Source organism: Rhinichthys klamathensis, unplaced genomic scaffold (assembly GCF_029890125.1).
Source record: "Rhinichthys klamathensis goyatoka isolate OS25496 unplaced genomic scaffold, OSU_Roscu_1.1 h1tg000270l_1, whole genome shotgun sequence".
Taxonomy (NCBI): domain Eukaryota; kingdom Metazoa; phylum Chordata; class Actinopteri; order Cypriniformes; family Leuciscidae; genus Rhinichthys; species Rhinichthys klamathensis.
Window position 1 is genome coordinate 2,310,604 of NW_026606790.1, and position 14,163 is coordinate 2,324,766.

General features: G+C 39.4%; 1 protein-coding gene across 1 annotated transcript in view; it reads right to left on the reverse strand.

The window, feature by feature from the left end:
• nnt (nicotinamide nucleotide transhydrogenase) overlaps positions 1-14,163 on the reverse strand; it is a 46,438-nt gene that overhangs the window by 17,898 nt on the left and 14,377 nt on the right. The window contains exons 11-16 of the mRNA XM_056268211.1: positions 13,984-14,145; positions 8,409-8,519; positions 6,875-7,020; positions 3,893-4,088; positions 3,213-3,446; positions 1,902-2,062 (exon numbers count right to left, since the gene is read on the reverse strand). Coding sequence (XP_056124186.1) covers positions 1,902-2,062; positions 3,213-3,446; positions 3,893-4,088; positions 6,875-7,020; positions 8,409-8,519; positions 13,984-14,145 — 1,010 coding nt within the window. The remainder of the gene's footprint in view (positions 1-1,901; positions 2,063-3,212; positions 3,447-3,892; positions 4,089-6,874; positions 7,021-8,408; positions 8,520-13,983; positions 14,146-14,163) is intronic.

A 14,163-nucleotide genomic window follows, 5' to 3' on the forward strand; every position in this document is an offset into this window, starting at 1 on the left:
AGTCTGTTCATTTACACACTGGGTGATGATGCAAATAGGAAATGCGATATAGATCACGCCAGAGCAACATTTCACACAGATTTGGTTGCAATGGGCTTCAATTAAGGCATGAGGTGTTTGTCAAAACACAGTATTAATTTCTCTCGTCCATGATATCGACCTGTATTATCAAACAATGTACTTTCCTCAGGGAACAGGCTTGAACAAAGCCAGCTACCACACATCATGTAAAAAAATACATTCAAACAAGCAAAAAGATGGAGACTGTAAAAAGAGCCAGACACCATACTGCAGGTGATTGACATTTTTATACAGTTCCTTTTACCTCTGTAAAGAGAATCAATGTCAAAAATGTCCAAATTATTGACAAATGATGAAAGCCTCATGATGCCAATGTTTACTGAGACTCAGAGAGCGTTCTTTCGAAATTTCATGATTGTGGTTTAATTTAAAGCCAAAGGGAGATGGGTTTCATGAGCTGAGAGGTTTACGCATGGCCCGCCGTTCTGAAGCGCTGAACATAAGTTGTATATAGTGTACTCACTCAAAATCTTAATCTCTACATCCTCATATCATGACTAACCAAATGAGCAAATTTTACAAATGACTGTCCCTACTTAAGCCAGCAGAAGGCCAATATATTGGCCGATTGATCAGGTTATAATTGGGTATTTTAATATGTTTCACTGATTTTCAGAATTCCCCCTCGTGTCTTCCAAAACCGACAGTCTTGTCAATGGACAGAGCATATTTTCTGTTGTTTAGTGAATTTAGAGTAAATACTGTTTAAATTATGCACTTTAAATTTTGTGTACATTTTACTGGCTACCATTAAATAAAAGAATAAAGAAATAAATGACACCCATATATATATATATATATATATATTAGGGCTGTCAGTTAAACGCGTTATTAACGGCGTTAACGCAAACCCATTTTAACGGCGTTCATTTTTTTAATCGCACGATTAACGGTCTTTTTGGCCTAGCAAACTTTGTAGTTTTTTTCACATGCTTCAGCAACAGGACGGGGCAGCGCTATGAAACCCATTCATTTCAATGGCTTGCGGCGTGCGAGGACGTTTTGTTGCTTCGTCGACCAAAGCGCAAGCGGATCTAGCTAGACCGGAAACAAAACAACAGGCACGACGCACACACTCGTTTGGGCTTGCGAGCCAGCCAAATAGTAGGTTAACGTTACGTTTTGAGTGGATGACGAGCGCGAGACGCCGAAACGGATGCCAATAAGATTCTGAATTGAAAGTTTACTTTTAAAAAGTTGCCAAATGGTTCCATTGACGAGACCAAAGTGATCTGTGTGTTTTGTCGTTGTGAACTGAGCTTTCGTCATCGCAGCACGTCCAGTCTGAAATACCACTTCAGCACACACACACACACAGCTGATGCGAATTCTCCACCCCCTCGTCAATATCAGGACCTCGGCAGTATTTCTTTCACCCTTTTATTGATGGACAGTGTTACATTGTGTGAGAGATTTTACATTGTGTGAGAGATTTGCTCCAAGTGAGAATGTTAGTGTGAAATTGAACACAGTATATGCCAATGTTGTTTTCAATAAAAAACATTTGCACAAAGCAAGCTGATCCACTTTTCCATGTTGATAAGAGCATTAAAATGAATAAAAATAATGGGACAAAAAGAAATCAAGAGACATTTAGAATAGATAAAAATGTGCGAATAATCGCGAGTTAACTATGACATTAATGCGATTAATCGCGATTAAATATTTTAATTGTTTGACAGCACTAATATATATACACAAAAATAAAACAAAAACCAAACATCCACATCTGAACTGCCCAGCAACATAAGAAATTATATTATAATTTTTTATAAAAGACAACCTGGCAAAAATATTTTAGAAAGCTGTGAATCCCTTACCATGACGGCAGAGAGTGCAGACACAGAGCCCAGGCAGGTCAGGCCAGTGGTGTAGCTGGGATCAAGCAAGTAGGGGATCATGCCGCCCACACTGGCAGCCATGAGGGTGGCGTTCAGCGCATGACGACCAGGAAGCATAAGCGGAGCTGAGTTCAGAAGACCTGCACGAGGAGGAAGTGAAGTGAGAAGAGCAAAACAATTTGAGTCTTAGCAAAAAGTGGGTTCGACGATGGACTTGACGTGCTGTTTTGTTTGGGAACGTGATGAGTGAAAGGAAATTAGGAGAAGTTCTTGGAAACGAGAAGCTTGTTTGAGTTGAGCTTTAAACAAAGGTACACAACAGCATGTCATGTTGTTAAGTGCACTTTAAGCATATGCTAGCTCTCTGTAAACTATAATAATATCTGCGAGAAATATCATCAGCGCAAGATAAAGTATGTGAATGCAGGAAAAACTCAGGAGCCGATTCAGCCGAATAAATTACACTTACCGAATTACCGAATCAGTTACACACGTAACAAGTTAGCAATACAATTGGATTGGCCGATTATGTACAGCATTCTACACTCCCTTTACACTGAAAGAAAAACTCACAAGGATAAAAATGAGACTTCTAATCGATTTTATCAGTGCAAGCCTGTAGGCTTCAGAGTGGTGGAGGAATGGGAAAGCTCCTGAATATAATGCGTCCCAGCTTTGAGGGACAAGTGGAAAATGACTGGGGGGGCGGAGGGACTAATTAGTGCCAAATTTTGAGAGGTTCCGCCTGGCCAAGCTTTAAACATGAGGCATGTGTGGCACCGGTGGGATGGTGAGTTAACAAACAAAGCCGCACCAGACAATAAGGACTTAGACCCATGACAGCACGATTAATAAAAATAAAACGGAATTTCTATATAGTTTAGGGCGATAATCAAATCACAAAGGCTCTGATTTAATTAAGCAGCATGTTTAAGAGTGAAGCGTGGCACTGTATATGCGAGCAGCTCATGATCCGGTGTTTTCATTGTCTCGGTTTGTAGTAAATGATGCTACACACAGATGGGGGAAAGAACAGAAATGGACAGAAAAGGAAAACCGAACAGAAACAGGTCATCCACAAATGAAAAATCGGTCATCATTTACTTCCCCTTATGTCGTTCGTGTGTTTGTTTTGGACCCCACTGATTCTCATTGTATGGATAAAAACTGTTCTTCAAAATCTTTTTTTACATTCCACAGCAGAAAGTCATTCAGGTTTTTATGACAAAATTGGTCACTTTTGGGTGAACTATTCCTTTAAGTGTTATTATCTAACCAAACAAGCAGGACCTTGAAGTTTGCCGTAAGCCACCAGAGATCCACTGAAGGTGACTCCTCCAATGTAGGTCCCCAGGTAGGCCACAATCTTGGTGAAGTTGGCTGCAGGGTCAGTTGCGAAGTGGGGGTACTCCACCATGTACTCGGCCACGCAGGTGAGCACGGCTGCCAGACCCACTAGACTGTGGAAAGCGGCCACGAGCTGCGGCAGGTCCGAGATCTGGATCTTCTTAGCGATGGTCAAACCTGTAAAGGTGGAGCAAACAAGAAAGGGGAATTCAGGCCTGCTGGTGGTAAGCGGGTCACATCCGATGAAGTGGTGTGTGTGTGTGTTGATGTGAATCTGGAGTGCAGGTTGGGGGAAGGGTGTGTAGAGGGCATGTTTTGGGCGGGCTGAGACCTCAGGAAGGAAGCATCTGGAAACAAGCAGACTTCTGGTTTGAGCTGGGGCTGGTCGGGACGGTTTAAACTATGTTCCAGCAGGTTTCCAGGAATAATTAGCAATTTAGATTAGACATGACTGGCTACAAAGAATGATACCGCGCTGTGTGACTCACATGACCTGATGACCATTACCTGGGGTTGCGGGGAAAAATCACAAGGCCTCTTTCAATTTACTTACACACACTAGGTTCAAAGGCTGCTGACTAAAGAAGAAATGCACACAGACACAAGCACACACACGTACTTACCAGCAGTGCCACCCACCGCCATGGCCGCACTCATTTGAGCCATGAGCTCAGGGGAAGGTTTCAACACCCCGAAAGTAGCAGCAATGCCACCGGCCACTCCGATCATGCCCAGGGCGTTACCGAGACGGGCTGTGGATTGTTTAGACAGACCCGCCAGAGCCCCCACGCAGCACAAGCCGGAGCCCAAGTACATCATCTGCACACAAGAAGGTTCACAGGAAGTGAGGATATCCTCCAGAATCCATTTCTCTTTTGCATTACTACAACACAACTAGATTTTCGCTATATTAAGTCGTTTTATGTGGTGGCCAGGAAGTTGCTATTGTGTTCCGAGTGGAAATTTAGCATGTTGTTTAGCATATTTCTATTTAGCTTTAATTCAACTTTTTTCAGTTAGTTGCCAAAGCAACATTTCTAAATCTTTTAAATTTAATTTAAGTTTTCATCTAATATTTACATTATTTAAAGGGGTCATATAATGCCATTTTTATACAAGTTAATATGATTCTGTAGGGTCTAAATAAAAAGTTTGTAATTCAATACTAATGAGAAAGTATGAGAAAACACTCATTTTACCTGGTCAAAAAGAGCTGTTTTCAGCACGCCATTTAAGTGCATGTGTCTTTAAATGATAATGAGCTTCAGTCACCCCGCCCCTCCGTTCTGTGGGGCGTTTTGACAACACACGTGGAGTGTTGCCTTGACAACAGCTGAGGGTTTATTTTGGAGTAAGAATGGCAGCGGGAGTCTCTGAGCCGGAGTCGGACCCAGAACAAAATGACGGCCCCGAAGAAGTTCGAAAATTAAGGCTTGAACAGGACGTTTCTGAATGGTTGGTTAACGTAATGTCACTTTTATATATCTTTGTACTGGCAGGGTAGAGTAGTGTGATATGAACGCTATGTGTTTACTGATGTATACGTTAGTTCATTGACAGATTGATGTTATAGCTAATGGTCATGAAAAATTTTTTGCGCGATTTGCAAAAATGAATATAAAGGTTAATAATAAAAATGAAACACTTCTTCTGGAGGTGCAGCAGGAACATGAATAGTTGGTACCGATTCTTTTTACAGGAGCAGCTTCTTAGCAAAACCAGCTTTATACTGACCCTCGTTTATAAAGCAGTCTGGTGAGAAATGATTCGCGCAAACATGAACGCATTGACATTGCTCGTGGGGAATATTCCCTTCGAAAACAAAACTCAGCCACTGCGTCTTCAGCGGTTCTCATTTAGGAACATCAAAACGACTGCTGTGTTCGTTATTACAGCCAAGAACAGAACACCACAATCGCTTAGACGCCATTCTGCTCCAGCGTATCAACAATGAATGTCTGTGTTGAAACTCTGCTTTCAATTATCAAGCGTGGGAGGAGCGTCCGACCGTGTGACGTCAAACGGCTTGATTTGAGACAGGGGAAAACAAAGAGATTAAAAAAAAAAAATGCTGGATGGATTTTTATCATTATATGATAGTTGTGTACAGGCACTGCCAACACACATTTCAGTACAATCAACTTGAAAAAGTGCATGTACCATTATATGACCCCTTTAATTTTAGCTTTATTTCAATTGAAATTATTTTTAATAGTTTGAACATTTTATGCAACTTTGATAAGCTGGTCACTAGATTGCGTACCCTTCCTTCAACCATTGTTATTTTAGTACTATTTATATACTATTATAGTATTTATAAATATACTGAATTAGCTTTTATTTTTATAGTATCAAAATTTCATTTAAGTTTTAGAAAAGTTGTTAAAAAGACCGTTACACTAGCAGCACTAAATTATATCTGTGTTACATCTATTACTACCATCTATTGGCTGTACGTTACGATGAACTTGAATGCACATTAGGGGATGTTTACACCTGGCCACTTCATCGGAAAGCTATCTGATTTATCAAAACAATTCTACTTAAACCTGCTCACAAATGCGTTTTCGCAAAACGGATATAAATCTTCAATTCCCACACTATATGCAGATTTAATGGAGTGCACGTCACCGAAAGCAACAGATATGAGCTGCATTTGATAGATCAGCTAATTTCTAAATCAAAAGACCGCAATAAGAGAGAGCGGCATCAACAACCCTGGTAAGATCATTTAGTTTCTTTACTTTTAATGATGAGAATTGTCTGCGACTTACTTTCACTTTAATTTGCAATAGTTTGCACGTTGGCTTTATGAATAGATGCTCAGCTGCCGTGATGCGTGTTGCAGTAGCGTTGTCACATCTTGCTATAACATTACAAAGCATAACACGCTCTCACACTTTTATTTTTAGCGTTTTTGGGAGGAGTAAAATTTAGATACGTGGTTTCAACAATCAGATGCATTTGATTTACACTTGTGCAGTTTCGTCTGGAATCTCGTCTCAGATCTCCTCCTGAAGAAGTGGTTTGAGCGATCGGATTTAAATTGTCTCGAATGCGCTTCGGATGGCATTTATACATGGTCTTTTCACGATCAGATCAAAGAACACGCATGAAGTGGACAGGTGTAACATCTCTTCAATGAAAGGCATTTAGGAGATTATCCACACTAATTTTCCCCCGGCCTTAATTTGAGACCGGCCTTTATTTGTCCGCGTTGATCACGCACTCGGCCACTATCAGAGGCCCGGCGTTTATTTGAATACCGGTTTTTATTTGAGGAATTACGGTATGCGCTTTTGTCATCTTTTTTTAATTTTCATTTTATTTCAGTTTTACTTTTTAGTACTTCAACGAAAATCAGATATGTTGCCAACTAACTAGAATATGTTTAAATTGAAGTTTTTCCATCTAATCATTTTACTTTAACTATTATACATAATTTGTCAGTTGAAAAAGTTACAGTTTTAGTTAACAACAATGCCTTCAACACAGAAGTTTTCATCTTTTTCTGCCATGTTGAAAAGTGTAAGTTTGAACCCAAGTAACTCAACTGAAACTCTTCAAATCATGCAGCTGGTAAACGTTAAGCAATACAGTCTTACCTGTTCAACATTGTAGCCACTTTGAAGAGCCACCCCATAACCTCCAACAAAAAAACCAGCAGGAAGAAGATACAAGTAGTTGTACTCTGGGGGATCAGTGGGCCGCTTGAACATGTCCAACATCCTCTGAGTAACCAAGAAACCACCTGATCAAACAAACAGATAGTAAGAACACAGTATATACACACTGTACACAATCTTAAGTTGACTTCATCCTAAGCATGCATATTTATTTTTTTATTAATTATATAATACATGAAATTATATTTAATACATCAAATTATATTATACCATTATATAAAATAATAATATAAAATTTCACATAAAAAAAAAAGTTCTAATTGAGTTGCAGAAGGATGCCACGAAGACTGACGGTAGTCACTCATCTGCTGCTCATTAGTCAAGTATTTTTAAACTGCCACATGATTGCATTTACATTCATTTTCCTGGCTTACGCTGCCTTAGCAAAGCAACTTACTAGGACAATTACCAAACCAAAGCTTTTCATTTTAAACTCAGACAGATATCCAGTTTCACTCAAACCTTAGTGACCCGTTTCTCTGAGGATCCCGGTAAAATATTTAAAAAGTAAATGCACTCAGACGGTTGAACACAATGTATATACAGCATTAGAAAGAACGTTCCGTTTTCCCACAATTAAATGTGAAGGATATCCAGACATTACAACCGGGGCCAAAGAATGAAATATGTTTTCATTCCTGTCATTAATAGAGCAGGTTCACCATAAATTCCTTGTCTTTTATTGAAATTAAATTGGAAAGGGCAATTGTTATTTTTTCCCTGCATGCACTTGTAACAATAAAAATGGTCGAAAAAACTAAGGGATAGGAAAAAGCGACCAGAATGTCCACATTTCTAACTTCCAAAGGTTTATGGTTAATGGGACTGCGGGATGAAACATCATGTATGAGGAATGAAAAAAAAAAAACATCTTTCAACTGAAATTAAACACCTGCCTTCTGAGAAGATAAATATATAAATTCAGACACTTTATCCGCTGGAACACATATCAAAAAGTTGTTATTGTAGCATGATGAAATATGTCTGTAAAAGCCTAGTAGTATGCCATTAAATCCCTAACACACCCTCTGACCTGGACTGGCGTCATGGCCCACCATACCAAGACTCAGGATGAAGGGGTCACTGGATTCAGGATGGCATTTTGGCCACCAGCCCACTTCAAAACCTTTTTTCCTTTTCCTGCTTAATGGCACTATTGGTTGCTTTTGAGCAGAGCCTGATTTATGACATGGCCGAGGCTCTTTGAAGCAAAACTGCCGCGCTGACATTTCCTGTTTCAGGTGTGAGGTTTGACGGACTAAACTATTCCACCTGGAAGGAACGGAATAAGCCACTCTTCTCACGAACACAAGATGCAGGGCAGCCAGAGGGCAGCAGTCGGCCCGAGTGCAGAGGCCTCACCTGCTCGCATCTGTAATCTTACTCGACTTTCAGCCTCTGACATTTTAGCGATGTGTTGGTAGGTATGGTATCGTGTGTTCAGTGCACTCACCAGCGATGTTGACAGAGGAGATGAAAGCAGCCAGTACGGCCAGGGAATCAGCCGTGCTGCTAGGGAGATATCCACCACCCATGAGGGAGAGGCCACCAACAGCAGTCAAACCTAAAAACACACAGCATCCATGTTATTTTTTTTACAAACAAACAATTAAAAATGATTTAAACTGGAATAAATTGAATATTTTACTTAAAAATAAAACAAATATTTTAAAATAACACATTTTCTTGAAGAAAAGCTTAATGTATTTTTTCTTAAAATAAATACACCAGTATTTAAATTAGTTAATTATATTTAAAATATTTTTTATTTTTAAATAAATTTAGTTCTTTAAAAAAGAATTTAATAAACGTGCTATTACTGCTATTACACTAACTATTAGCGACATGTGGATTGCAACACCACTTTTGAATGGCTAAAAAATAAATAAAACAAATGGATTAAATAAACAAAACAAAATTTCTTTGGGCGCTGATAATAGCTATTAGCTACTACACTACAATGAAATTAGTGACATGTTGATTGCAAAAATTAGCATTCCATCAGAATACGTCACTAATATTAAATGGCTATGAGGCAATTGAGAGATCTTCGAAGGCATCTATGCCGACTAATTATTGATAATTTGCCAGATTTAATGGAATTTGCCTTGGTTTCCAGATTTGCTTCTAAATTGTGACTATTTCAAGTGAGAAAAACAAGACAACTGTCCCAGCCATTTCCCCCCTCCACTAGAAGAAGTCTTAGATCATACTCTTGACACTGGCACAGCACTCAAAACAAGCCGTTTGTAACTCATTTTGACCGGGAATTAACGAGGACAACACTGGCATCCCAGAGGGAAATCTGATAACCATCACCTCTTTAATCGTTTTCAAATGCTTCCACAGCATTACATCGACTGACCAAACCTGAGGTGGCCCTGTTGGTTAGCGGTATCTTAAGTCAATGAAGTGTGTAACTGTTGGTAAGCATTTCCTCTCACTTTGTAATTCTGAAGTAACAATTGATCACAGACCAGCTTGCAGGACAAGAGCACGCTACCACAACACTGCAGGAAACGCAACAGACAATTTGTAAACCTACACAGGCACAAACCGCCACACACGCACCCAGACATTCAGAGGTCTGGATATCTGTAAAATAAAACTCTTGGATGAAAATGAAAGATGTCGGAGCCAGCTTGAAAATCCACAAAAGGATTGCTCTTGTTCTGATGGCTGGATAATATTTCCGACTTTCTGTGATCACGGAGGATAAAGCGATGAGGTATTTGGAAAGAAGGGTTGTTTTAGGCAAATGACACATCCATTAGGTCACATTAGCCAAATGGACCCAAAACCAATATCTAGTAGACATTTGTCCGTAAAGATTCCTTGGATCAGATGATGTTCAAACAGTCATATCAAGAGATGTGGAGTCATTCTGATTCACCAGTTTCAGGTAGATTAAAGAACGAGAGAGGAACTTTACTCCAACCGGGAGCAAAAGAGTAACTTTATGCTTCTGGAAAAGTTCTCCCACACTTTCAATGAGAATGAGAAATTCCACATTAGTGGCTTAACGTCTCGGTCACTTTTGTCAAAGCTTCATTACTTTTGGCACTGAAATAAGCAAATTCCAACTCGCTCACGTTTCCAGACCTGTGAAAGACAGTCCAATAAGTCTCAAATATGTACCACCTAATACGCATAGAATAAGACAAAGAAAAGCAAGAGACTGTCTCTACAAGACTAATAAACTAATTCACAGGAAGTGTGGAGCAGGTCGAGGGAAACTAAATTGCTTCAGATGATTCCCCACACTCTCGATGTGAAGTTTATAGCTTTCTTGACATAAAGGACTCTTTAAATGGAGACCACCAAGGACTTGTTAAAAACAATGAAACGTTTCCTGGTTTCTCAGCCTGCTGAGAGAAATGAATAAAAGCTTAACGAAGCACAGAAGTATCCTTGATCTGCCTGGCAGATGATTACGTCTAGACTAATGAAGAGCCGAATTCGCCGCCTAACGGGTGGGCTATGCCGGTCCATGACAGACACTAACTCAAAGGTAGAGAAAAAAAAAAAATTAGGTGACATTCTGCCCATAAAAGCAAGTAGGTAATTAGCCCCCGTAGCTAAAGGACAAACTCAGATGACGCTTTGATGACCTGTGCATGAGAGAAATTTCAAATTTTAACTTGCCTCAGATCACTTTTCACAAACAGCTATATATTTACAGGGCTTGACATTCACTTTTTTGCTCACCACCCACTGTGGCTAGTGGTTTTCCAAAGTTACTAGCCACTCAGCATTTTCACTGGCCACAATTTTGACATTGATACCAGTGGCGTAACTATCGGTAAGCAGGGTACGCGGTTGCTTACAGGCCCGGACCAATCAGGGTCCCGCGTGACTGGAAGATATTGATTGACAGCCGGGGCCCCCTATCGCATTTTACTACTTTTAGTCTGATCGCATTTTACTTTATCTCGAAATTATTTGAATAAATAATGAAAAAAACATATTTTACTGATCATTAAATAGATGTTTGAAACGAACAATGATGGATTTTGGTGTAATTTGTTTCGAATTGAGACTGGGGAATCCCCGGGTGAACATGCGTATTCATTGCGTCACTCAATTTGCCATACTGTCAATTGAGAATGCCTGTGCGCACCATCTGGATCTTAAGGATTTAATCGACAACTTTGCACAGAGGAAAGCACGGAAAATGCCGCTGTAATGCAAGTGAGCATCTTTGTTATGTCTTTGGACCTAAGCCTATGTGTGTGGAGTCATAGCAGTGAGTAATGTGTTATGGTGTGCCGTCAGTCACCAGTGTTTTTATTTTGTTGTGGTGCATGTAGGCTACTCCTGATTTTGTCAGTCATCTCATCTCTTATATGCATCATCACGTGCAGTAGTAGGGGGGCCCGCCTTGATAATCCTGCATAAGGGCCCGGTGTTGGCTTGTTACGCCACTGATTGATACCATGGTGGAAAACGGCCATTTAGCTATTTTTTAATATAATCTCATAATTTGGCAGCAAGTATATCAGGCTGCTGTCACTTTAAGACCTGACACACAGATCCACTATACTGTTACACATACGTTTCTTACGTTCACTTAAAGGGATAGTTCGCCCAAAAATGAAAATTACCCCATGATTTACTCACCCGCCTCAAGCCATCCTAGGTGTATATGACTTTCTTCTTTCAGACGAAAACAATCGGAGATGAATTAAATAATGTCCTAGCTCTTCCAAGCTTTATAATGCCAGTTAATTGAGAAAGAAATTGATGCCCAAAAAAGCACATCCATCCATGATAAAAGTAATCCACACGGCTCCGGGAGTAAACAAAGGCCTTCTGAAGTGAAGCTATATATTTGTGTAAGAAAAAAATCCATATTTAAAACTTTGCAAAGTAAAATAACTACCTTCAGGCAGACGGCCTACGCAAAGTTGACTTACGCCAAAAGAGTTACCCCTGACATGATGTATGACATCGGATGTAGGCATTGCGTAAGCTACATTTGAACAAATAGGGCTGGGCAATAAACTCAAGCTCCTCTTCACTTATCGAAATCCTCCAACATTTCTCTTTAAAATTCTCGTTTTAGACTTATAATTATGACCGGTGTTTTGTTTTGCTCTATCCTCTGTGCTTCCGCGTTCGTCAATACATCATGCATCAGGTCAGGGGTTACTCTTTCGTCATAAAACGATGCGTAGGCTGTCTGTCAGAAGCTAGTTATTTTAGCTTATAAAGTTTTAAATATGAATATTTTTCTTACACAAAAGCATTGCTTCGCTTCAGAAGGCCTTTATTAACCCCCAGAGCCAAGTGGATATATCTTTTATGATGATGGATGCACTCTTTCCTCTATTCACTGCTATTATAAAGCTTGGAAGAGCCAGAAATTTTTTTAATATAACTCCGATTGTGTTCATCTGAAATAAGAAAGTCATATACACCTAGGATGGTTTGAGGGTGAGAAAATCATGGGGAAATTTTCATTTTTGGGTGAACTATCCCTTTAAAACGTAACTGACTGTTTATGTGAATATTCGACAAGACCGGGATTTTGACATTATTGTGTGTATTTGACCTTTTAAACACAATAAGCAGTGAAAAAGAACTCAATTTAGTACTGAGACAGCTTTGTGCACACACTTTGGATAAGCACAAAATCTGCGGGAATGAGTAAAATTATGAGCAATACGCATAATCCCAAGCAGAAATTCAAGCCCAGTAACATCAACAATATTCATCCGGAGCAAATGAAACAAGTGAGTGAGGGCAGGTGGGTTTGTGCCACAACTCGCTGGTATCGTGAATCTATTCTGCGGAAAATGAGTATTGCAAGCGTTTCGGATATTTCAGTACACTAAATTGCACCCAGTGTTTCCCCTACCATTGTTTTGACCCCCCGCCCCCCCTAAATTGCTGACGAAATCCAGTCATAAAAAATAAATTTACTGTATAACGCGGAATTTCATGGAATTTGTCAATCTTTTGAGGAATAAATAGAAAGCAGTTCAGTATACACTTGAAATCAAATCGCGATGTAGACAAGTGTGTGTGGATATTAAACCACAAAGACAATTTAAATACGAATCCTGCTTGTTCTGTGTGAATGAATGGTCCAGCCAACGCGCAGTTTCATTTACCACACACACACACACACACACTGAAGCATGTGTGGCGCTTGCGCTGTTTTTTTTTGCCTATATGAAGACACAAATGCATAAACTTCCTCTCCAGGCTCTAGATCCACTCCGAAAGTCACTTCGTGATCATTTAACCGCTTCATTTGAGAAAAACTATCATTATGACAAACACACAGAAACTCAAAAGGTCTTCACGGCAACCCGTCAAAATAAAAGTTCGGTTTAACTTGACAGAAATATATTACCGTTGTACAGTAGAATTTAGATATGTCCCAATGTAATAATACTAACACTAATCCAAATAAATTATCATCAAAACTGAATTTAAGGAATAACCCATGTTTTAATTTTAACAGTAAACTCATTGTCCAGCACGTTATTTGACAAAAAGTTTATTTAATTTCATATGATTAAAATTGATGATAAATGATAAAATTTGTGTTTTATGTCTTCATTTTATTACCAGAAAAAACACAACACAGAATTACTGTGAATTTTTTTTTTTTTTTTTTTTTTTTTTTTTTTAAATGTTGTATACGTGATTCATAATACACTATTTCAATTAATTAGACATGCTTTTTGATTGCTAAAAAATTTACACCACGTATCCATAACAAGCCCCGCTCCGCAACACTAGCAGTCAATTGGCTTTATGCCACAGCTTCACTACTTCCTGAACTTCAGCCAGCCCTTTGTTTCCTGTCTGTCATTATTGGACAAACTGATTAATCCAGGTGTGCCTGGCCTCAGTAACAATAATCAGGCACAACTGGATTAATCAGTTTGTCCAATAATGACAGACAGGAAACAAAGGGCTGGCTGAAGTTCAGGAAGTAGTGAAGCGGTGGCATAAAGCCTATTACCAAGCAAATTATATATTAAAAAATATATACATTTTATTTACTAACTTACCAGAAATGGCATTTGTTACAGACATAAGTGGGGAGTGAAGAGCAGGACTGACGCCCCATACGGTGTGGTATCCCACGATTCCTGCCAGGCCAAAGGTTGTAACTATCTGAGTGAAAGCAGCATTGGGAGCTACTAGCCCAAGACCGATCGCCGATGTCAGACCTAAGTAGAAAAAACAAG